The sequence below is a fragment of the Gadus chalcogrammus genome, chromosome 17 (assembly GCF_026213295.1).
Source record: "Gadus chalcogrammus isolate NIFS_2021 chromosome 17, NIFS_Gcha_1.0, whole genome shotgun sequence".
Lineage (NCBI taxonomy): Eukaryota > Metazoa > Chordata > Actinopteri > Gadiformes > Gadidae > Gadus > Gadus chalcogrammus.
Genome location: NC_079428.1, coordinates 15,468,311 through 15,493,055, shown reverse-complemented (window position 1 = coordinate 15,493,055; position 24,745 = coordinate 15,468,311). Strand labels below are relative to the sequence as shown.

The window sequence follows — 24,745 nt, the reverse complement described above, 5'->3', positions numbered from 1 at the left end:
AGGATAATTCATCAACACCACCAACCGAGTGGGAAAACTCGGTTTTTACCGAGCAAAAACCACCACGGATTACCATAACACTGTAACGGCATTTGCCCTGATGGGTCTCATAGGTAATACAAGTCATATTAACAATACAACAATGTACATGTATCCTGGTCAGGAGAGTTGGCAGGCCAATTGAGCACAGTAATACCATGGTCAGTAAACCATTTACCAGTGGTTTTGTCACTGTGAGCAGGTGCCAGGTCGTGCTGAAAAATGAAATCTTCATCTCCATAAAGCTTTTCAGCAGATGGAAGCATGAAGTGCTCCAAAATCTCCTGGTAGCTAGCTGCATTGACCCTGCCCTTGATAAAACACAGTGGACCAACACCAGCAGCTGACATGGCACCCCAGACCATCACTGACTGTGGGTACTTGACACTGGACTTCAGGCATTTTGGCATTTCCTTCTCCCCAGTCTTCCTCCAGACTCTGGCACCTTGATTTCCGAATGACATGCAAAATTTGCTTTCATCCGAAAAAAGTACTTTGGACCACTGAGCAACAGTCCACTGCTGCTTCTCTGTAGCCCAGGTCAGACGCTTCTGCCGCTGTTTCTGGTTCAAAAGTGGCTTGACCTGGGGAATGCGGCACCTGTAGCCCATTTCCTGCACACGCCTGTGCACGGTGGCTCTGGATGTTTCTACTCCAGACTCAGTCCACTGCTTCCGCATGTCCCCCAAGGTCTGGAATCGGCCCTTCTCCACAATCTTCCTCAGGGTCCGGTCACCTCTTCTCGTCGTGCAGCGTTTTCTGCCACACTTTTTCCTTCCCACAGACTTCCCACTGAGATGCCTTGATACGGCACTCTGGGAACAGCCTATTCGTTCAGAAATGTCTTTCTGTGTCTTACCCTCTTGCTTGAGGGTGTCAATGATGGCCTTCTGGACAGCAGTCAGGTCAGCAGTCTTACCCATGATTGCGGTTTTGAGTAATGAACCAGGCTGGGAGTTTTTAAAAGCCTCAGGAATCTTTTGCAGGTGTTTAGAGTTAATTTGTTGATTCAGATGATTAGGTTAATAGCTCGTTTAGAGAACCTTTTCATGATATGCTAATTTTTTGAGATTGGAATTTTGGGTTTTCATGAGCTGTATGCCAAAATCATCAGTATTAAAATAATAAAAGACCTGAAATATTTCAGTTGGTGTGCAATGAATCTAAAATATATGAAAGTTTAATTTTTATCATTACATTATGGAAAAGAATGAACTTTATCACAATATGCTAATTTTTTGAGAAGGACCTGTACATATTTTTTATATGGTGGACAACCAAAACAGAACCGATTCAAATCCTGCCGTTATTTGATTTCCTCATGTGACTGTTACTCCTTGCTCGGTGGACGTAGTTTTATAGGCTCCGGGTGTGTCTGCATCTGGTTCTGGAACTTTTGTTTCTATTGTAGAAATACAAACTCATGTACAGCAGTTAGTTGTTCAAAAACATATTTCCTTTAATTCTATTTTTAATTGTTCTAATGGCAGTCCATTATGGGACCCTAGAAATGTAAGTGTAAGCATGATTCTAACCGTAAGCATTGCGTGCAAAGTTAGCTGTGTCAGAGTGATACACGGTACTCATCTTGCTTCTGGAAACATTGGACCTGAAAATTGTATGCGTTTCAAATATGTTGGTATTATAATTGATTTAAAAAAAAAATGTTTTGAGTGTCTCATTCCTTATTCTGAGCTGATTTCAACCTTCAACCTTGATTTAATATTCACACTACATCCCTCCTTGCGCATTGCTTCAGCCATGCGCATTAAATGAACCAATCCTAGCAACGGTGTAGTGCAACCAAGTTGAAGTTCCTTTAATCATCTGTACATAAACCAATCCATTATGAAGAGAAATGAAGACCAGTACATACAAAACCAAAGGTCGATAGTTGTGGGTCTATGCAGCCGTCTTGAGACCACGCTGTTGTTAAATGCAGTAAACCGTAAATGTTTCATGAGTCAGTATACCTGTGTGCCGTAACTTATCAGAGTAAAAAGAAAATAAAAATATATATATATATATATATATATATCAGACAATGAGACGCTGACGTTGTAACAAAGCGTTACAGCGGTAGCAGTGGCATTTGAAAGGTTAGCCCACTACTTCTGAATCTAAATTGAGCCTATATAGTCCCTGGCGACCAGAAGTATTGTTAATCCCTTTCCTATCTTATAAACCCAAAAAGATGAAAAAAGGGAAATTACAATGTTAAAATTTGTATGTTCAATATCACTTCTTTGTAACCGTATCTGGTTCCAACAGTTACCTTCATTATACTACCCAATTGTCACATCTGGGCATTAAATATAGGGTGATATTCTAAAACAAAACAAAACCTGAACCTAAAAGAAAAATTCAGAAGTTATTGGGTGAAGCAAATGTTATTGCAAGTTAATTATAATGAACCATTTTCTAATTATCTTAGTTTTATATGTGGTATGCTTTCAATATCCCCTCGTGTATGTATCAGTCGAGTAACCTCCATTATTTTGGTGGCTCTGACACACACAAGAGGACATTCACACATGGTATATGAATCCACCATTTGTTTTCATTTGATATTTTTACTGATTTTTATTTTCATTTTATTTTTATCTCTATATACACATTCTTAAGAAAAGCACGAACGAAGAATAATCATAACATGCATCAACAGACCTAAAAATAAGCATATTATTCAACAATTTGAGACTTCAGATGGGATTTCTGACTGCGGAGCCCTTCATTTTCTAAAGGGTCCGCAGAAAGGTCTGCTGAGTGGCCAGGAGTTCTTACAACTTCAGAAGTGTTGCTGAGGACAGCTGCCTCACAACAAACCAAAAGCCTTTGTTAACCATATGGTCATCTAAGTCATCATTCCTTAAGATGTCATAAATATGGGGTTGGCCGTTCCTTATCACTTGCGTCTCTGCGCTTCTCTGGGGATCAAGGATAACGGGCCCAAACCAACACAGGACAACAAAGGAACAGAGTGAGAACTGATTTCCACTAACCTCAAAGGATTTTGAACGACCCTGCAGAATAACAGGGTGACAAGACCACATGGGAAAATACAAACATACAAAACTTAAATTTGAACATTATCAAAATATCTTAAAGGTCCCATGACATGAAAATCTCACTTTGGGAGGTTTTCTAACATAAATATGAGTTCCCCTAGCCTGCCTATGGTCCCCCAGTGGCTAAAACTTGCGTTTGGTGTAAAACTAGCTCTAGCTGTTCTGCTCGCCTTCGAAAAAACGGAGGCTCAAGCGCGCTGATTTGGAATTCTGTGGAATTCTGTGCATCAGGAATCTCAGCTCCTCCCCTTACTCTGCCTGGCCCGCCCAGAGACGTTGGCCCGCCAATGAGACTCGACCGTGCGAGCGCCACATGTGTGTGTGTGAATACACACACTGTAACGCAAGTGTTTCTTGTCGGTTCTTTGACGTGTCTTGTATTTCCACAACAAGACTGTCGTGGGGGTTATCTGAGCCATGGTTGAGAAGGAATTGGGGGAAAGGAACTTTGGTTTGACTCGCTGAAGTACATGAACTGCGACATGCCGCCGGTTGCCGCGAGGCACCATCGCCCGGCAGCGGGCAGCCGGCAGCAGGCAGTGCGCGGTTCAGTCGACTTCAGGTTGATGTGAAAGTGGAAGAACCAGAGACGTCGCAGAACCCGACAAAGTCGTTTGTGATTCATATTATCGTCTGGAGGCGCACACAATATGTTATATGATATAGATATCTATGTATTATATGATATTATTTATATATAGAGCTCCAGGACTGTAACGCAAGTGTTGTACACTTCCTTGTTATTTGGATAACCGTTCTGCTGTTGGTGTGATGGCGCATATCACGTCGGACTCTCGTCTCTGGTATTTCTACAACGAGACTCGTATTGGGGGTTATCTCAGCCAAGGTTGAGAATGAATTGGGGGGGAAGGAACTTTGGCTTTGACTCCCTCAAGACCATGAACCACGACAAGGAGGAGAAAGGGATCTTTGCCGGGCAGCGCTTATGCACCTCCGCCTCCGGCGGTGGTCCCTCAGCGGGGCTCAAGCGGGAGACATTCGCCGCCAACAATCCCTTTCTCCTCCATGTCGTGGGAGTCAAAGCCAAAGTTCCTTCCCCCCAATTCATTCATTCGTGTTATGCGCCATCACACCAACAGCAGAACGGTTATCCAAATAACAAGGAAGTGTACAACACTTGCGTTACAGTCCTGGAGCTCTATATCTAAATAATATCATATAATACATAGATATCTATATCATATAACATATTGTGTGCGCCTCCAGACGATATTATGAATCACAAACGACTTTGTCGGGTTCTGCGACGTCTCTGGTTCTTCCACTTTCACATCAACCTGAAGTCGACTGAACCGCGCACTGCCCGCTGCCGGGCGATGGTGCCTCGCGGCAACCGGCGGCATGTCGCAGTTCATGTACTTCAGCGAGTCAAACCAAAGTTCCTTTCCCCCAATTCCTTCTCAACCATGGCTCAGATAACCCCCACGACAGTCTCGTTGTGGAAATACAAGACACGTCAAAGAACCGACAAGAAACACTTGCGTTACAGTGTGTGTATTCACATTGATGTGGACGTTGAAGAACCAGGAACGTCGGAGAACCCAACGCGGTCGTTTGAGATTCATAATATCGGCTCACACAGCTTTTGGCCGTGATAATATATATTATATGATATAGATATCTGTGTAGGCTATATGATAATATTTAGATATAGAGCTCCAGGACTCCCGTGTGTTCTAGAATATTTACAGAACACGGCTAAATGGTGTGCGCCTCGCCATTGCGATACATCCACTGTAAACAGAGCGCATGGTGGCTGCAAGCTGCTCAGGGCCACACCCCCACCCTCCTCCTTGACACGCCCACCGAAACAGCGCATTTGGGGGAAGCTCAATGTGCGACTGGCTTGGAGTGGCTGTAACTCTGCACCACGGCTGAATTTAGGGAACGTCTTTGAATACTGTGTTAGTTGCCCACTAATACCTATATTAAAGAATACATAAAATAGCATGTCATGGGACCTTTAATATTCAAAATCTGCATTTCAATATTAGGCATAATACTTCTGTTGTTACCGTAACGTTGTCAGTTGGGGACAGTCAGGGTTACGTACGGCTGTGCGTTTTGGTTGACCATTAAACTGGTTGTGATATATTGTAATAATCGAGTATCCACTGTATTGGCGTGTAAAGAAAAAACGTAACACGTATATTGTTAATCAAAATTATGATGAATTATGGATTACATTTTATTACTTATGTAATTGAATTGTAGATTACGTGAAGACTTTTATTATTTTCATAGTTTGCAATGAAATATATTTTATTCTTTCTTATTTTGGACCTCGTCAGGTCTGTTGAACTATGCATTTCTACCGCTTGTCCTCAGGATCCTCTATTGGGGGGGACCCCTCTATTGGAGGTTATCCCAGAACTCTTCTAATAAGAATCCCCAGGCCTGGATAACCCCGGACTTCTGTGGACGAGCGGTATGCACGCTATGGACAACTTTAAAGGCTAACCGTTCATGATGTGGAGTCTAGATAATTATTTCTATTTTAAGATCACTGTGTAACTGCCGTACAGGGATCTGGTTGATGCAAGACCCCTGGGTTGGTGCCCTTTTGTAGGACTTCATTCGGTTCTGGAATCCGGCTTTCCTAATTGTTGAATACAAGATAATGCATGCATATTGTGTTACGATATTATATCTATTGCAATCGCTCCAATGGAAGCAATAGTTGACCTTTGAACATTTCACGCAGTGTTTATTCGTATGTAGTAGCTGATTATAGCAGAATTTAACCCATGTAGATTTAATATTTGCAAAAAACGTATAGTAATTGTGTCTACAGCAGTTGAGCTAACTCCCTCCTTGGCCTCCGTTTAAAACCATGCGCACCATTTATCAATTAGACATATTATTCTAGCAGTTGAACCCCATGTCTATTTGAACCAGCCTGGTTCTCTACCTGTCTTACTACACAAAACGCATGTTTAATAGACAGAAGGGCTGAGCAACCTGCAAAAAATAATTACTGTCAGTGTTTGGCATTCGTTCTTATACTGCCATTTCCTGGAGAGGGAGAGAATTAAGATCAATGTAGAGAAGTAAAAAGATGAGTGTTTGGCAACTATAATGCTTGTGTTGCCACCTCCTAAAGAGTAAAGAGAGTTAAGATTTTATGCACAGAAGTAAAATGATGATCGTGGGCAACTGATCGTTGTGTTGCCACTCCCTGATTAGAAAAGAGAATATTTGTAGTAATGTTAGTGATTAAAATGATGAATGTCGGGCATCCATTACTGCTCGGGTTGCAAAGGCCTGACGAGAAAAGAGAACAAATTGAGTACAAATGCAAGACATTTATAGATAGTTTAAACTATTAATGTTGGTGAATCAATAAACATTGATTACAATCTACACAAATATCTGCGTGTTTTGCCGATATCAACTAGGGACTGGCTCCCCGTATTTCAGCACCAAGACACACAGTCCCTCAAATATACAAACACTTAAAGGGGTAGTTCGGAATTTTGGACATAGGGCCTGATTCCGAAGTGAGCATTGGTATTCTATATCACTGGAGACAGTTTAACACATTTCATTCAGTCCTTCTAGTTGCAGAGTTCGCTCGTGCTAGGCTAGCGCACGTCAACGGGCAATGCTAGCCTGCTATTAAAAACAGTCTTACCCACTCCACAGTACACCCGAGGTAAATCAATTATAACGCCAGACTATAGATTGAAATGTCTGTGTTGATGGAATAATGTTAGAAATAAAACTAACCTTGCATCGCATGAATCATCGAGGGACTACTTTCTCAGCAGAAGCGGAATTCTACTATGCGCTGGTTAGGTTTGTAACCGAATCACGACAGAAGAACGTAAACAGAGAAGCGTGGGACAGAAGCGCAATTGAACGACTAGGCAACATGATGGTTCAGTGTGCTTTTTAGAAATTGTAGAAATAAACGGTACAGATGGGCACCACAAAGTTTCCACCAATTTCCAGTGCGAGATCCAGAAAGGACTCAACTGTGGCTTGTTGCTGCTGGCTTTGACATCAAAACACCGGCTCGTACATGTACGGTTCGTTGGATACAACAAATTCCTCATAATCGTCTTCAAAAGCAGATGCATCGCTAACTCCTCCAAACGTGGCCATATCTTGTTAATTTAATACGCTTGTAGAATTCCTTCGTTCACTGTACTCTGCGTTTGTAGCAATGACAGCGGCAGGTAACCTAGGTATCAGTCCGCCGCTGCCGTAGCCTACGTACAGGAATATAAACACTGCTGCTGAGACCCCGCAATTCCCTCAAAATGCAATGCAATGCAAGGTTGGTTTTATGTCGTTATAATTGATTTACCTCGGGTGTACTGTGGAGTGGGTAAGACTGTTTTTAATAGCAGGCTAGCATTGCCCGTTGACGTGCGCTAGCCTAGCACGAGCGAACTCTGCAACTAGAAGGACTGAATGAAAAGTGTTAAACTGTCTCCAGTGATATAGAATACCAATGCTCACTTCGGAATCAGGCCCTATGTCCAAAATTCCGAACTACCCCTTTAACTAAATTTACATCCTGGTTCCAACACGTGGCTAGGTGTGAGGATGGGAGGGGGCAAGGGGAAAAAAGAACAATGAGACAAGAACTTCAATTTAACTGACAATAGGAAGGGGTTAGGCTCCTTCTTTAAGCAATGTAAATAAGGTAGTGTGTGGTAGGGGTGTGTTCAAAATATCGATACGGGGATACATCGTCGCGGGCCTCTTTACGATGCGTGTATCGATACGGAGGCGTCAGTATCGATACTTCACGTGCAACAAATCCCTACCGCTAATCAAATTCATGAAACTGCATGACATTTGCTCCTTGCTATGCGCATTTCGGCCACACAAGGCGGTAGCGCTGTAGAACTAGGCGGCAGCGCTGCTGACAATAGAATAAGTGAACTAACATGGAGGAAGGCAGTAGGGAAAAAATATTTTCGCCCCCAGTAAAGTTGAAAGCTCGCGTTTGGGAGCATTTTGGATTCCACAAAAATGAAAAAAAAGAGCTGGACACGACACACGCCGTCTGCAAACAATGCGGGCAAAAAGTTAAGTACTCTGGCAACACAACAAACCTCCATCTGCACATGACGAGGCATCACGTTGGCATCTCGGAAACCCCGGTAAATGCTACAGCCACAGGGACACAAGCTAGTCTGATGGCGGGGTTGCAAGCTAAATTCCCTACAACTTCACCAAAGGCGAAGAAAATCACCGACGCTCTTGTGTCATACATATGTAAGGACTTGCGTCCGTACAGCTCGGTTGAGAATGAAGGCTTCCGGGCGCTAATCGCTGAATGTGAACCTCGCTACACTATTCCGACTCGTCGCTTCATCACTGAAACCGCTGTGCCTCGCATGTATGATGAGGTAAAACGACACGTTATCGATTCCATTTCAGAAGCAAGCAGAGTAGCCATTACGTGTGACGGGTGGACGTCGAGGGCAACCCAGTCTTATGTTACGCTGACATGGCACTTCATTTCTGAAAATTGGGAAATGCTTTCCTACGTTCTGCAAACCAGAGTGCTGTTCGGGAGCCACAGCGGCCATAATGTGGGCGAGTTGCTGCTCGAAGTCTTTGAGGAGTGGGGCCTTACAGCTAAAGAGCCAGTGTTGGTTACTGACAATGCCTCAAATATGGTCATTGCAGCAGAGCATGCCAAACTGCTTCATGTACGATGCTTCGCGCATACATTGAATTTGGCTGCCCAACGTGCCCTTAAGACCACAGCAGTTCGGAGGCTGTTAGGAAAGATTCGCCACATAGTGACGTTTTTCAGGAAGAGTGCGCTGGCCAGCCAGGTCTTACAGGAAAAACAAAAGCTCCTCAACCTTCCCAAGCACAAACTCATGAATGACGTCCCAACCAGGTGGAACAGTGCGTTCGACATGGTCGAGCGCTTCCTGGAGCAGCAGCCCGCTATCTGTGCCACATTGCTGTCAGCTGAAGTGCGCAAGAATGCCAAGGAGCTGTGGACTATGTCAGATACCGACCTCACCAATGCCGAAGATGTAGCTAAAACCCTGCGGCCTCTCAAAGTGGCAACACTCGTGATGTCAGAAGAAAAAACACCCACCGTCTCAATAATTGCCCCGTTACAGGCACAGCTGTGTCAGGGCAGTGCTGAGCAACCTGATGACTCTGGGATCGTTAAAGAATTCAAAAGAGCACTGGCACAAGACCTGGGGAAGAGGTATTCCAACAAATCCTTCCTTCAGATGGCTTCAGCTCTGGACCCCCGCTTCAAAGCACTGCCCTTCCTCACAGAGGGTGGAAGAGATGACATCTTTGCAGCAGTGGGACGAGAGGCAGCTGAATTATCCGAGGTTCGTCTTTTCTTTTTACATAATAACAATAATAATAATAATAATGACAATAAAATAATGATAAAATTAAATAATAATAACATTTATAATACTAATAACACTATAATTACTTCATTATGATTAAGTATAATGACAATTATACTAACAGTGACAAGATTTTTTTTTTTTTCTGCTGCTGCTTTTGAAATGGAGTATACTGTTTAACTACTATCACTACTGCTAACACACCAATCTATTGAAATACAGTATTGACAAAAGTGATATAGATCCAAACCACATCTTAGTAATGTTTGTTGAATGTTTATTTTGTATTTCAGAGAAAGGCTACTGAGGAGGAGGGTGACCATGAGCCTGCTGCTGAAGGAGAGCATGAAGAGCATGAAGGAGAGCATGAAGGTCAAACACAACCCCCACCCTGTAAAAAGAGCTGTGCTCTGTCTGATTTATTTGGAGAGACATTCTCAACAGAGTTAGAACAGGCTAGTCAACCCAGTCCCATCACACAGGCAATGATTGAGGTAAACGCATACAGAGCCACTGAACCATTAGAGCTTTCAGCTGACCCACTGAATTGGTGGAGAAAACACGAAGGTGTGTTTCCACTTCTGTCCAATCTGGCTAGAAACACTCTCTGTGTGCCTGGAACAAGCGTAGCAGCAGAGCGAATATTCTCAACTGCTGGTGACATAGTTACAGCTGAGAGAAGTGTTATCAAACCAGCCCATGTAGACCAGCTTTTGTTTTTGAACAAAAACCTGAAAATATACCAGAGGAAGTAGGTGGGTATTAATATGTGGAGTACGGCCTTGTTCTTGTGAAGGCTATGTTTTCTGTCTTTAAGTTTTATGTTTCTCAAAACTTGAAAGATGTTTTGCACTACAGTTTTGTTACAGCCATGTTTCAAGTCAACAATTTTCAAAGGCAGCTGTATTTTTACACAACAGCCCTGTTTTTTAAGTTCATGTTTTAAGTTTATCACAAACAATCATTATTTTGCCCTAGTCTTGTTAAGGCTAGGTTTTAAGTTTACTTTGACCAAAGGCAGCTTTATTTTGTACTTCATGCTTGTTAAAATCAATCTCTTTTTGCACTATGGCTATGTCTCAAGTTTGCTTATTTCAAATGCAGCTTTAATTTGTACCACAGGCCTGTTAAGGCCATTTTAAGCCGTGCAAGGTTTAATGTTTTAAAATGTTTTACTTGTATCAAGCAATCTCTTTTCACACTACGGCCTTGTTGTAAAGGCTATGTTTTAAGTTTACTTATTTTTAAAGGCAGCTTTATTTCTGCACCACTTCCTTGTGAATGTGTTTACATGCACTACTAGAGTACTTGTTGGTCTACTGCAAAATAAAAATAAACTATATTTGGTTACATATGTCTGTTTCTTTGTACAGCGTCTACTTGGTTCCTGTGCCTGCCTGCACACTTTGACCCATCATCCAGTTGATGGTATAATTTGAAAGCAGAGTCTCTGTAGAATCCACATGAGGTGACAAATATTTTATGATGTACTGTCAAGGAGTTACAGGCAAAAATGTTGTGTTATAAGCCTAAAATATCGGGATACGTATCGTATACGTACGTATCGCGATACATATCGTATCACGACCCCTGTATCGGGATGCGTATCGTATCGCGAGGTGGTTGGCGATACCCACCCCTAGTGTGTGGTAGAGAGCGTTTGAAGGTACAGCCTAGGTGTGTTCCTCTTTATGTTGCAGGGCTGTGTGATCCTATTGTTGCAAGGCAAATTTGGTCTCGTCTGGTGGGACAGACAATTAAGGGGATTCTTGAGCTGGATGAGGGGAAAACAGTAGATCGGCTACTTGGAAAGCTGGTGGTCGTCTAGTTGGGACTTATAATAGTTATATTCTTGTGGTACATTTGGAGATGTTGAGATGTAATTGGGAATAATCTCGTGTTAACGAGTAGGGGGCACTACCAAGAACTACAAATATGGCTGCGGTGCAAACTACATGCGTATCAGCCGACTACAGAAACTTCTTTGAGTTCTATCTGTCCGGCTGAAAACTGTGGTACCTTATAACATAAGGCTACCACTTAACCGCAATTTGTGTTCTCAATACACTCTGTTTCTGCGCTGTGTGTACATTTATATGTACACAGATAGCCCTCTGAGATCCTTGGATGATAAGGGGAACTATAAATATAAGTTATCGTTGTTAAAAATAGCGACAGAGAGAGAGAGAGATAGAGAGAGGTGATGTGGGAAGGGTGGGGGTTCATTCTATTCTCTGGGGAAGGGGGGGGGTCTTTATGAGGGGGGGTGGGAGACAGGGACTAAAGGATGGGGAAGGAATTAAGGGGTGAGGGAGGGCCTACCTTTAGACAGGCAGACAGAGAGAAAGAGCGAGGAATTGGGAGTTACAAGATTGTACAACGTTAATTACTTTTCAATATTCCATATTGAAACTTTGGAACAACCTTCCTGGTTGCCCAAAAGTAATATGTCTGTACAAACAAAGTGGATTTACAGATTTATCACATGTATACATAAATATTGTTCTCCCATAGATGTTGAATTATATTAGTTACAAAACTATAGCCAAGATATTATGTGTCAGAAACTATTGCTTTACCGATGGCTTTCAACTTATTGCTATGGATTTATTGATTCGTAGAGGATGAGGATGATGGCACTTAAGGAGCGTGCGGAAACTGTAGTTATGAACTAGATATTGATATTTAAATCAAAATCAAACTAAATACCTCAAATATTGGAATGAAATATACAATGGTAATACTTCCAGCTATTGACTAGTGAAATGTGACAATTATACTTGAACCATTGGCTGAATAAGTAGCTGCCAAAAGAACAGATGGATCTTTAAGGGAATATATTTATGGAGAGAGAACATATTTCTACAGACAGACAGACAGACAGACAGACAGACAGACAGACAGACAGACAGACAGACAGAACACACCGGGGGTCCCTTTGTGCAGGCTACCATTGCCTTATCAAACAGCCAGGAGCACCCAGGTCAAAAATGACACTTGTTGCCTTCAATAAGTGTGTGTTTGGAGAGAGAGAGAGAGAGTGAGCGAGAGAGCGAGAGAGAGAGAGAGAGAGAGAGAGAGATCTGCTATTGCCCAGGTCAGAGATCATGCAGTCTTAACAAAAGATTTACCATTGCAGTCCCTACCTATTTGCAGAAGAGAGAGAGAGAGAGAGAGCGAGTGAGTGTCAAAGTGAGAGAGAGAGCGCGAGAGGTCTGCTATTGTCCCAGGTCAGAGACCACGCAGTCTTAACAACAGACAAGATGGACCCTACCGTACTTGCAGAAGAGAGAGAGCGAGAGAAAGAGAGGTGTGTGAGTGAGTGAGTGTCAAAGTGTGAGAGAGAGAGAGAGAGAGAGAGAGAGAGAGAGAGAGAGAGAGGGGGGGGAGAGAGAGGGGGGGGAGAGAGATAGAGAGGGGGAGGGAGAGAGAGAGAGGGAGGGAGAGAGAGAGAGGGGGAGGGAGAGAGAGAGAGGGGGAGGGAGGTAGGGATGGAGAGAGAGAGAGAGGGAGAGAATGTAACACTGTAGTTGGGCTCCCCGCTGCTCTTGGTCTCTGCAAGACCCAAGATGGCGGACGTCTGGACAAAGGAAACCCACGTCACCAAGACGCGTTGTCTCTTTAAATCCTACCCCACGTGTTACACCCAACGTCCGCGGCAGATTCAAACTGGTTTGTTTCGACCCAGGTAGTCCTGGTCAAACGCACTGTATTGGATCTCTATAAGAAGTATGAGATTTCTGCAAGTTTGTCTCCACGGCGGGTTAGCGATGCATACAAAACAGTAGGTTTAAAACTGCGTAAGTTTGCCTCACGGCTGCGTTTTACACTATGCGAAATTGCACATTTGATTTTCACATGAACCGGGCGGGAGGAATCAATCCCATTCTAACTCCAGGTCAAACAAAGGCCTAGCCTCCGGTTTGTGGTTATGCAACTAAGCTAGATTAACGTTAAAAACCTGACCTATCTTTCACCCCACCGTAAGGGGTTTGGAACGTTTGTGGCCGGTAATAAATAAACCTTATGGTGGCCTGGCTTCGGCGCTTTCACCATATAACACAAAAACCACAGGTAATACGTCTCCCACGTGGTACAAACATTAGATCTAGACGGGATTGGATACAGTCTATCGACAAACCCATGAAAACACACTCCTAGCCCTTCGTTCCTTTAATATAATTATTTAATTTAATCTGTTAGCGTATATGAGGCCGTCCAAGTAACCGGCTGTTTTGAATTACAATCGGATGGCCGAGACACCGGGACCACGCAACCAGACGAAGGCAGTACAAGCTATTTGCCTAAATGTTACTATTCTAACTATTACAGAGTTTGGTCATTAACAACAGGTTCTGTTTACCTTTCAATGGTGCCTGCATCCAGCTTGTACTGCGGTCCAACGGCCGCGTGGTTCGAGTCTCGGTAGAACCTTTCCAAGAACGTCAGGGGTCACCAAATTATTACGTATTTCTTCAAGGAAAGGTTCAAAATCCGGGATTGCTTTTAACTCAGTTTATTGTTAAAGTCTGCATGTTTCGGCATGGTAACTGGCTATGGAACGAAAGTCTAGGAATCGTGTAGAACACGTGTGAGAGATAATAACTCTGGCTACGGCCACGGGCAGAGGCCCGTGACCCTTCGCGGGTGTCGCTGAAAATCTCTGGCCCCTTCACCTAGTGTGCACAGGTAAGGGACCGTCAAGTGGGCGTGGCGGCTTCGGCTTCTTCAGGTGATGCCTTCTGTGGTGGAGCCGCCTTCAATAAGGTCTTGCTCCCCTAGTGGCTATGTATAGTATTTACGGCTTATATGTTTGGTCCTGCTTCATTGGGTCTATGTGTGGGTAGCTTAGATTCTTAAAATACGTAACACTTATATACTATGGACTTTATCCTTTAAATATCTTTGCGGCATTGGATCAGTCTCCTTTCAAGAACAGGCAAGAACTTTCTAGCCTCGCGTCAGCAGCGCATATACCTAAAAACAACAGGCGGAAGGCGGGCGGGTGCGGTTTTGAAAATTTGTCAAAAAAATTGTTGCGGATGGATGGCGGGCGGATCAAGCGTTTTGTGATGCGGTTGCGGATGAATTAATAGCCCATCCGCGTATCTCTAATAGCTAACCATAACCCTGTCATACATAGCTAAACAAGCAAATGAAAATGAAATACCTACCAACGCAACTGAAATGTTAATATTAGACAATTAACAATATTATGAAAATTACGTAGGTCTCCCATAATCATTCAGGTAATCAATACCTCCGTGCCTGTTACAGCTATTTCAATGATATGTGTGTTATATATCCGTGTTCAACGCCATTCATGTTAAGTAAAAGGACAAATCTCAGACTTTGGAAGTTAATGGAGTTAATGGAAGTTAATGGAGCCGTGCACTTCAAAATAGGTCCATAGCAAGGAGCCGTTTGTTTCAGTACGACTCCTTTCAGCTGCCCACCCAACATAAACTGCTAATAAAACGCTTGAGGAGGCGTTTTGAAAAGAAAAAACGTAATTTTTTTTAGAACAGGGTAGAAATATAATTATGAGCCTTTGATTGATATCCAGACATTTTTTGCGGAGACACAATCACTTTAGCCCAGGTAAGACGCTTCTGACGTTGTTTTTTGTACAGGAGCGACTTGACAAGAGGAATACGACATTTAAAGCCCATTTCAACAATATGGAACCTTTTCACAATATTCAAATTTTCTGAGATTTTTTAATTTGGGCTTTTCATTAATTGTAAGCAATAATCTTCACAATTATAACAAATCAAGGCTTGGAATATCTCACTTTGCATGTAATGAGTCTACATAATGTATTAGTTTGGCCTTTTAAGTTGAATTACTGAAATAGATGAACTTTTGCACGTGGAGAGAACGTGCAGATCGGTAGTACATTTTAATATGCCTTTTACTTATGTCAGAATATCACATAATAAAAACACAAATCCAACACTGCATAGCGCACGTTATAGTGACTACAACCCGAACATGAATATTGATCAAACGAATCGAATGAATTAATATTCAGAAAAAAACGTTCAGAAACGGCAATAATACCACGGCAGGCCAGCATACAAAAACCCGGTCTAACCAGAGCTTCTACACAAGGCGGAGTCTTGCGGCCCGATTCCAGCGGACGCGTTACGGCCGCGGCACGGTCACCGCAGCTGATCGCTGCCACTCTAAATCAATGAGACCTTTTCCACCGGGCGCGCTGCGAAACGTCTCAGCGCTATCATTCTCCGCAGCGCTATCATTCCGTACCACTTCTATCTTTGACACGAGCCGTTGCTGAACCGGGTCAATTTCAACAGAGCAGATCGAGCCGGGCAGGAAGTGAAAAAGTAAAAGCCATAGAGCATCCGGTCAATTTTCTAAATAAAACACAATGCTCATGTCGCATATCACAACTTCACATCAAAATGATTACGTCATGACCGGTGGCACCAGGTCAGCAGTCAATCAATCAAAAGGTCTCAGAGGGTCGGCAACATGGACGACGAGAGACTCATTGTCGAAGTTCAGCAACATGAAGTCATTTATTTACCAAATAATCCTTTTCATAAGGACAATGGCCGGAAGGACAAAGCGTGGCATTTAATTGCAGTAGTTTTGGGAGTGGAAGGTGAGTACATTAGGTTTAGGATTATCGCGTGATCTTGCGTGAATACGGCTGGCTCACAAGGCAGTGCTGCGCTGCTGTAACGCGCCCGGTGGATATGCACGCAGGGCAGAAGTCGCAGCCGTTCCGTGGCCATAACACGTCCGGTGGAATCCCGGCGTTATATAGCCTACCTATATAAAATTATTAAGTGGAGAGAACTTGCGAATCTGTAGTATTTTAATATGCCTTATACTCATGTCATATCACATAGGCAGATGTAGGATAATAACAAAATAAAATCACAAATCCACAGCTCACGTTATAAAGTGACTACAACCCATAGGCCTACATGAATATAACTGGATCAAACGAATCGGATGAATATTCAGAAAAAACTTTCAGAAACAACAATAATGCCACGGCGGGCCAGCATACAAAAACCCAGTCTTTCCGGAGCTTCTACACAAGGCAGAGTCTCCTAGGTTTCGAGTTGAAAAAGTTGATTATGTCATCATAATCCGAACTGTCAATGAGTTGTCTTTCAAAAGACAAAAGTGTCAAGTTGTTAAGGCGTCCAGTAGAGCCGTAGCGACGCGTCAACGTCAAAACATTTTCGATGCCAAATTTCTACGGTGACGATTTTCACCATACGAGAAAAAATAATTGAAAAATGGACGAAAGTCAAAATAAAGGAAAATGTCCGCGCGCGAAATCCTCAAGAGTATGGAAATACTTCAAGATGAGTCCTAAACGGAAAGGTGTTGTGATTTGCACTCTTTGCCAAATGGATATGGCATATCACAAGAGCACGAAGGCTATGTTGGAGCATCTCAAACGGAGGCACCCCATTGTCACTCGTGATGGAGACGATTGCAAGTAAGTACCAACGTTGGTTAAATTAATTTCATGTTTGTGTGGTGTGTTGTGTGGCTTGGGCTCTGCGCGGTGCGGTTTGTTCGTGCTGGGTTGGTGGTGTCACGTTAAAATTGTACCGGGGGCGAAAATTGTACCGGCCTACGTCATCCATAGTAATCCATTCCAAACCTGCCTGGCAACAGACGATCGCGTCGGGCGATCGCGTCGAATGACGTGGAAGGTTCTTGAACATTCGCAAACTCGTTCATTGAGCGCGACAAGACAGATAACACTTATTTTACAAATTACATTTATTAGCGTTCCTAACTTTATATTTGTATTGTATTGCATTGTATTTTGCATTGTAACCAGATCAAAATTGTTACGTGCACCCCTGGCCATTTCCATGTTACAAAACAACACAGACAGAGACACAGCTGCTGCGTTAGGCTAGCCATGATGATCAAATGCATTGTTGGACATAACATTACTTTTAAAAGTAGCCACGATAGCATTCAAATAAACTAATCATAGCAAAGCACTGCAATGAGGTTAAGAGTAGATTTAAAATGCCCCACTGTCATAGCTGTTGTTCTAATATGCATTGCTTTTGTTTTTATCTAGGACAAAGCAAAGAACCTTGCCGTCCTACCTTGGGAAAGAGACACAATGCACCCCACAGAAGGCAGCTGAACTGAGCAAAAAGATCTTGAGAGTAAGTAATTATTAGCTCACTGTTGTTTGCTTTGAGCATCTTTTAGGATGGAAAGGCTGTGTCCATTTTTTGTGTCCTATATTTATTAGCTAGGTTATGGGTGTTTCTTCAGTTAACTTGGCCCTTTTCTTTGTGTCCTTGTTTAGATTGTCTAATAATTAATCTTCTTACATTGTAAGCAACATATGGCTCTATGAAAGGTGCTATGTTCATGTTGTTATTAATAATCATTTTCTTTGTCTTACAGGTGATCGTCAAAGACATGAGGCCTTTGTCTCTTGTTGAGGGTGAAGCCTTCATAGACATGATTGAATATGCCTGCCCAGGCTTCAAATGTCCCTCTAGGTAGTGGTTCACAAAGCAGTTGGAGAAGGCATATCAACATACTCATGAAGATCTGAAGAAAGACCTAAAGAAGAGGTCCTCAAAAATCACACTCACCACAGATGCCTGGACAAGTATTGCCACAGAGGCATACCTCGGAGTGACCTGCCACTACATCAACGACAACTGGGAGATGGTCTCATTTGTTTTGTGCACGAAGCCCCTTGAGGACCGACACACTGCAGAAAATATTGCTCGCTGGATTGAAGAGGTTGCCGAGAAGTTTGACTTCTCTCTCCTTGATGATGTCCTGGCGATTGTCCACGATAATGCAGCTAATGTGCTCAAAGCCCTTAGAATCCTTGAAGAGAGGCAGGGCGTTGCCTCACTTCGATGTGCTGGCCATACCACCCAGTTGATCGTCAACCATGCTCTGAAAGAGCCCTGCATCAACAAGGCACTTGGGGCAGCAAGGAGCCTCGCCGGGTACTTCCATAGCAGCGATGTTGCCACCCTGAAGTTGAAACTCAAACAAGAGCAAATGGGCACAGCTCAACACAAGTTGACCCAGGATGTAGCCGTTAGATGGAATAGTTCTTACTATATGATCAAACGCCTCCTTGAGCAGCGGTGGCCTGTAACCGCAACCCTCTCCGACCCAGAGGTCACCAATGCAGCAAAGCATTACCTGGATATGAAACCTGACCAGTGGAGCCTCCTGGAGGAGCTACAGCAAGCACTTGAGCCCTTTGAGCAAGCCACCGTCTACCTGACTGGAGAAGCATACGTCACAGTCTCAGTCTCTGTACGCGACTCGTGCTTCACATTTTTGTAGGCTGGTGAATGTGGAGGTGGATCACTCTTTATGAGAATAAACAGCAGGGAGACGGTCGGATGACTTTCTCAAGCGGTACTTTACTTTACTTTTCAACTCACAAGTTGTGAGTCACAACAACCACAACACCTCCTTGTTCGGACCCATCACGTGACTGAACTAACTATTTAGACTTGAGGTAAACCTGAGGGATGATTAGAGAGGCAGATTCGACAGAATATCCTGACTGTGTTAAATATGTAAACATGTATGTATGTAAATATGTAAGTAATGTAACATAAATATGTAAATGTTACACAAATGTATTGACTAAAAATTGTAAATACATTTCTATTAAATTAACATTATTATGGATTATTACACAGCTCTTCTCAATGCTGTAGACGGCTCCATTCAATTGCATGGGCCTTCCCAACGTTCAGCTGTCAATTATTTTTGTTTATGCTCCGTTCACTTGCATAGGCACTTCGCAACTTCCGGCGGTGAATTATATTTGATAATTCACCGTTACCAAGTAACCACTTTAATCTCTCTCTCTCTCTCTCTCTCTCTCTCTCTCTCTCTCTCTCTCTCTCTCTCTCTCTCTCTCTCTCTCTCTCTCTCTCTCTCTCTCTCTCTCTCTCTCTCTCTCTCTCTCTCTCTCTCTCTCTCTCTCTCTCTCTCCACACACACAAATGTGTGTCTTGTACAATGATTTTTAGATTTCTTCTTTGTAAAACTTGAAAAATAAAGTAAGTTTTGGCTTTGGAAAGGTAATTTTTTTCACTCATTATACAAATAGGCTATGCTTTTAAGGCTGCGACAGGTTAAAGCGGCTTTGGGCGCCTTTTTAGGCATTGGGCTTCTTTTTGATGTGAGAGTTGCCTATTTGTCTCGCGAGAGTTGGTAACACTGGTAGTGGTGACAAGAACTGACATGTGAATCTTTGAAGGCAGCTTGGGCCGATTGCTCTGTCAGTTAGCATTGCGCTAGCTGTGCTGCGCTTTAAAACCGTACTCCTTAAAACTGAGGTTTTGGAGTTTAACACGCAGCTGCGCACGAGGTTGAACGTGATTGCTGTGTAAAGACTCGTACAGGATCAGCTGATTCCTAGCTGACTCGGTTTAAACTGCTTGGAAACCGGAAGTACTCTGATTTCTAGTATACCCCAGAGCAGATGCAGTCTTAACTTCATGGTGTATGCATTTTGTGCTATAATTACCAACAAAAACTTAATGGGAATGTAAAATGACGTTTGATATAATAAAAACGCTTATATTGTTGACATAGATTATGAAATAGTCTAGGCTACTTTTTGTAGAAATCTGAGTCTGGAATCTGCCCTCACCTACGTCAATCAATTACTTGTCATTGTTTTCTCTTGGTGTGTGTATGCAAACTCAATTACTTAATTAATTGAAGACAAACTAATAGGCCTATGTGAGTAATTAGGGTAATGTCACGCCTTTCAATTCTCGGAGAAGGAGAGTTGGGACCATTTTAGTTAAGCATTGACCTTTTTATGTTTCGTTGAATGGTACGATCCTCCGTGCGTTCATTTATTTTTTTTACATACAAATAATCTGTTCTTTGTAGAGTTTTAGTTGGGCACTTTAAGCAACTCCTATATTGTAGCCTGTATTGTACTGAAGGCTTACCTGGTGTAATAAGTGTAAATGTATCATACCTATTATTCATAAAACTAATTCTGTGTGTGTGTTGGTTATGATGGAGCCTTGTTTCATCCTGCAAACTGGTTTAGTCTCCTCTAAAACCACGTCTGTTGCGAGGTTAGACTAATTCGCACAAAATATGCCCTCTAGTGTCTGATGTGAATTTTTCTGAAGACAAGGTATCAAGGTAAAACGCAGTTGCAGGTTAAACCACAAGTACATATGACACAGCAATGGAGTTTAAAGGTGCGGCCACACCAGACGCGTATCTCGCGTAAAAAGTCCATGCAAGTGAACGGAGCGTTCCCTCTTCGTCATAACTATCAAACCAAACATCCTTCACATTCACCGAGCGAACATTATGAAAGTAAAATGCACATTTCTCGCTAGAAATGTTTCCATAAAAGCATTTAATGGCGTAACTATGTTACTATTTCCACACAGAATAAAGAAAGATGTCGGCCGTATGCTTCTGTCCAAGCTCACTACTCTCTGCCAGTGACGTCGGGTCAAGCTCAACGCTGATTGGGCAACGCGGCTAATCGTCATGCGTATGAGCTTAAAAAGTCCAATTTTTTGAACTCTTGAAATGTACGCGATATACGCGCGTATAGCGCGTAAATATACGCGCCTCATACACGCGTAAAATGTTGCTTATACGCGTGAAGAGCGTAATACGCGCGTAAACCAATGGTTCCCTATGGAAAAAATGGCGATTTTATACGCGAAGTACGCGAGATACGCGTCTGGTGTGGCCGCACCTTAAGACGTCACGTGACTTCTTGCATCACCAACGAGTTTAAACCCGTGTTAATCTCTAAAAAGTGGCTAAGCTAGCGACAGAGCAATCGGCCCAGTAAATTCACGAGAAGCAACCACGTCCCAGTTAGTTATCTCATGTTTTTCCATCAGTTCTTCTGTCACCCTTCGAATCCTCGCAGAAAGTTGCATATGTAGCTTTCAGTGTTTCAATCAGTGATATACAGTCTGTCACCCAAAGTGTTGAGCTCTGCAGGCCCTTGGTGGCAAAATCGCTGTTTTCAAAAGTCACAAGTTGCATCTGCTGCCGGAGCTGCTCTGCTTTTATTTTCATTTTGTCCACTGGTTTCGGAAAAGCCAGCCAGAGCCTCCAGTAATACATCAAGCAACTGCAATATCTTATGCACTGACCCCGATTTTGAACTCCACCTGGTGTCACATGAGCGCTCCAGCTCCATAGCCTGCTGGTTGGGATGCATTTCCTTTTGTATCTCCATCAAGCAAGAGCGCCGGTGGGTCCCGGTAAAACAGCTGTAATATATTAACAATGTCCAAAAATGTGCTCACATGTCTGAACGCATTAGCAGCGGTGCAAAGCACTAAGTTAAGCCGGTGCGAGTTGCAGTGTACATAGATGGCTTTTGGAAATGTTTCTTTCAAAATAACCTGAACCCCTCCCCTGTGCCCCGACATGACCGATGCTCCATCGAAACAGAACCCGACACAGAGAGCAGGATCCAATTCTAGTGGTTCAAGCACCTCCAGAATTTTCTCTGATATTCCTTTTGCGGACAAGTCTGGGGTCGCAACAAAGCCCACTGCCCGCTCTTTGATGACACCTCCGTGAAGGAATTGCACACACACAGCAACCAGCTCACGTTTAGCTAAGTTTTTGTACTCATCTGCAAGTATGGCAAAATATTGTTGAAGAGCTCTAGGAAATGACCTCTTTTAAGTGCCTTCTCAGTTTCCCTGTGGCTTCTCAGTGGTATATCTAGCTTGGCACATAACATGGCAATATCAAGAACAACTTTAACATGCTCCCGGTTTCGTTCCACAAATGACTGTCCCGCGGCTTTGCGGTGCATGGCTGTCGCTGTATGCTTTTAGTTTAGTTTGTGCAAAAGCATGCGACTTCCTTGATTCGTGTTTGTCGTAGGCCTCTCTGAGACGTTGCCAGTTCCTGTAGCCATCTCTGATAGAAGTAAACTGCGTGCTGCATATCCGTAAAATGCCTACACGCCCTGCAAAAGACTGTCTTTGCTGTATTCCATCCATTTGAATTGCTCATACCATCTTATGTTAATGAGCGTGATTTCCCACTTATGACAGTAGCTGGAAATGTTGCCAGCTTTGGTTGAGTGGCGGGTTCCTCCAGGGCAGAGATCCGATGGAGTCCCGCCGATGGTTGTCTCTCTGGATGCCAGTGGCGGTGGGGTGGCGGCTGCGGCTGTATGCTTACATTTAGGGATGGGCCGATCCCTAAATAGATAGTCGATTCTATCGACGATAGATGGATTCCATCGTCGATCGTCTCAAGTTGCTGATAAAAAGGCGATAATTTTTTTTTAATAATTAATTTTTAATTTTTCTATGTTTTTATTTTTCGAAAAACAGCGCTGTGGTAGCTATTTTTACAACTTAAAAAGCCCCGCAAATTGTAATTTAAATTAACTGGCACAGGTGGAAAACATACTATGTAGCGCTGACCTGCCGTATTCACTCACTGCTGCGAGAGGAGAGGGGAGGGGCTGGAAACCTACCGGTCTGCTCGCACGGCGAAATGACATGACTACCCGCTGCACCATTTCCGGGTCACAGCTGTGGTACATGAGCTGTGTTCGAAATTGTTCCCCATTCACTCACTCACTATTCCCTATAGTGTTCATGATATAGTGCACTACATAGGGAACGAACAAACTACGCTGAACATTTCTAAACGTCATTTGCGTCAGTAAATGCGCCGGTTAGTTGTGCGACGCAGACAGATGCGCCCACATCATGTAAACAAACCGGGCACTCTCGTGGAAAGCTGGAGGTTGCATTGATGTTGAATGTTACATTTCCTTGAACAAGGTTTCTCTTATTAATTTTGAATGTTACATTTTCTACGTTAAATCCCAAATAAATTGTTGACACTTCGAAACGAAAGCCGGAGACTCCATCATTAAATGTATTTGTTTTCGCGGTTATTCAGCTTTTTCTTCTCCTCCGGAAAAACACGAACACATTGCATTGTGGTATACGGGAGTAACACGTAGGGAACAACATATGTACACTAACATTTTGGGTATTTCAAGCTCATTTCATTAGTGAGGATTCGAACATCACCACAAAATGGCGAGCACCATATATAGTGCACTATATCCGCGATAGGGAACGATTTCGAGCAAAGCTCAACTAAAAAAAACAACTCATTGGATGAACTCAATTAAATTGTGGTCAGGATTTCCATCCAATAAATATGTTACCCTAACCTAAAACAAGTCCATCGATTCAGTACAATGTATTTGAGTTCATCTACCAATTCCTTTTTAAGTTGGTCCAGCTGAAACTAAATTCATCTATCTAATGAAATTAGATTGAGTTACCACTACATATTTGTAACAAAGAGAGGTAAATAAAAGTAATTTTATTAAAGTAGTTAAAATAAATTGTGTTTGTTCAACCTAAAAATATATGGTTCATTGGAAAGGAATTATTCAAAAATCCCCCCCTCCCCTTCTACCCCCTACCCCAATATAACATACATGAGACATTAGCTGTTTGAGGTTCTTTTATTAAAACCGAACAGGATCATCAGTGCAGCCAAAAGATTACTTTTTTCGAACAAGACCTCAAAATAAGCAAGTAGTAGTAATAGTAATTCCTCAATAAGGTCCTCAAAAGGTCAATAGAGCTCTGAATACAACATGCTCAAAATACAACTGTGCTCATGCACGCAAACATTTGGACAACAATTGGACTACAATAAAAGCTAAAGTAGTAAATATATATTGATAATAAAGTATTTGTTCCTTCAGGATTCATTAGATAAAGGAGAACTCTGGCGATTTTTACCCCCATTATTGTTTTCCTGAGGGTCGCCCCATGTTGAGGGAGGCTAAAAACCAGACGAAAATTTAGTCGACCAAGCCAGAGATCTGCACTGGCTGCCGGCGTTACGGAATAGCTATAACACTAACCTATGGGGGCAAGCTTTATCCGCTTTTGGGGCTTCTAAATACAATCAGAAAACTATACCAAGACCTATGTAACATTGCCCCCATAGGTTAGTGTTATAGCTATTCCGTAGGTTTTTAGCTTCCCTCAACATGGGGTGACCCTCAGGAAAACAATAATGGAGTTAAAAATCACCAGGGGTCTCATTTATAAAACTGTGAGTGGGATCGTTACTAAAAATGTGCGTACGCCCAGAAGCCAAGTTTTGCGTGCGCCAAAAAATATTCAGATTTATAAAACACTGCGTACGCACACCTGTACGCAATCTTTGCTTTATAAATCACATACTGACTAC

At 42.8% G+C, this 24,745-nt stretch overlaps 1 protein-coding gene across 1 annotated transcript; it reads left to right on the top strand.

Annotated features, from left to right (window-relative positions):
* The first annotated feature begins 7,562 nt into the window (after positions 1–7,562).
* On the top strand, positions 7,563–11,040 carry LOC130370001 (E3 SUMO-protein ligase ZBED1-like). The gene is made up of 2 exons (XM_056575628.1): positions 7,563–9,454; positions 9,772–11,040. The coding sequence occupies exons 1-2, from the start codon at positions 8,030–8,032 to the stop codon at positions 10,231–10,233; spliced, it is 1,887 nt and encodes a 628-aa protein (XP_056431603.1). The 5' UTR covers positions 7,563–8,029; the 3' UTR covers positions 10,234–11,040.
* The last annotated feature ends 13,705 nt before the right edge of the window (positions 11,041–24,745 follow it).

Bases quoted from the DNA above. Each gene is read 5' to 3' on its own strand.
- LOC130370001 (XM_056575628.1), top strand. From the start codon at position 8,030: ATGGAGGAAGGCAGTAGGGAAAAAATATTTTCGCCCCCAGTAAAGTTG. The intron at 9,455-9,771 runs GTTCGTCTTTTC...TTTGTATTTCAG, and splicing joins AGGCAGCTGAATTATCCGAG to AGAAAGGCTACTGAGGAGGA.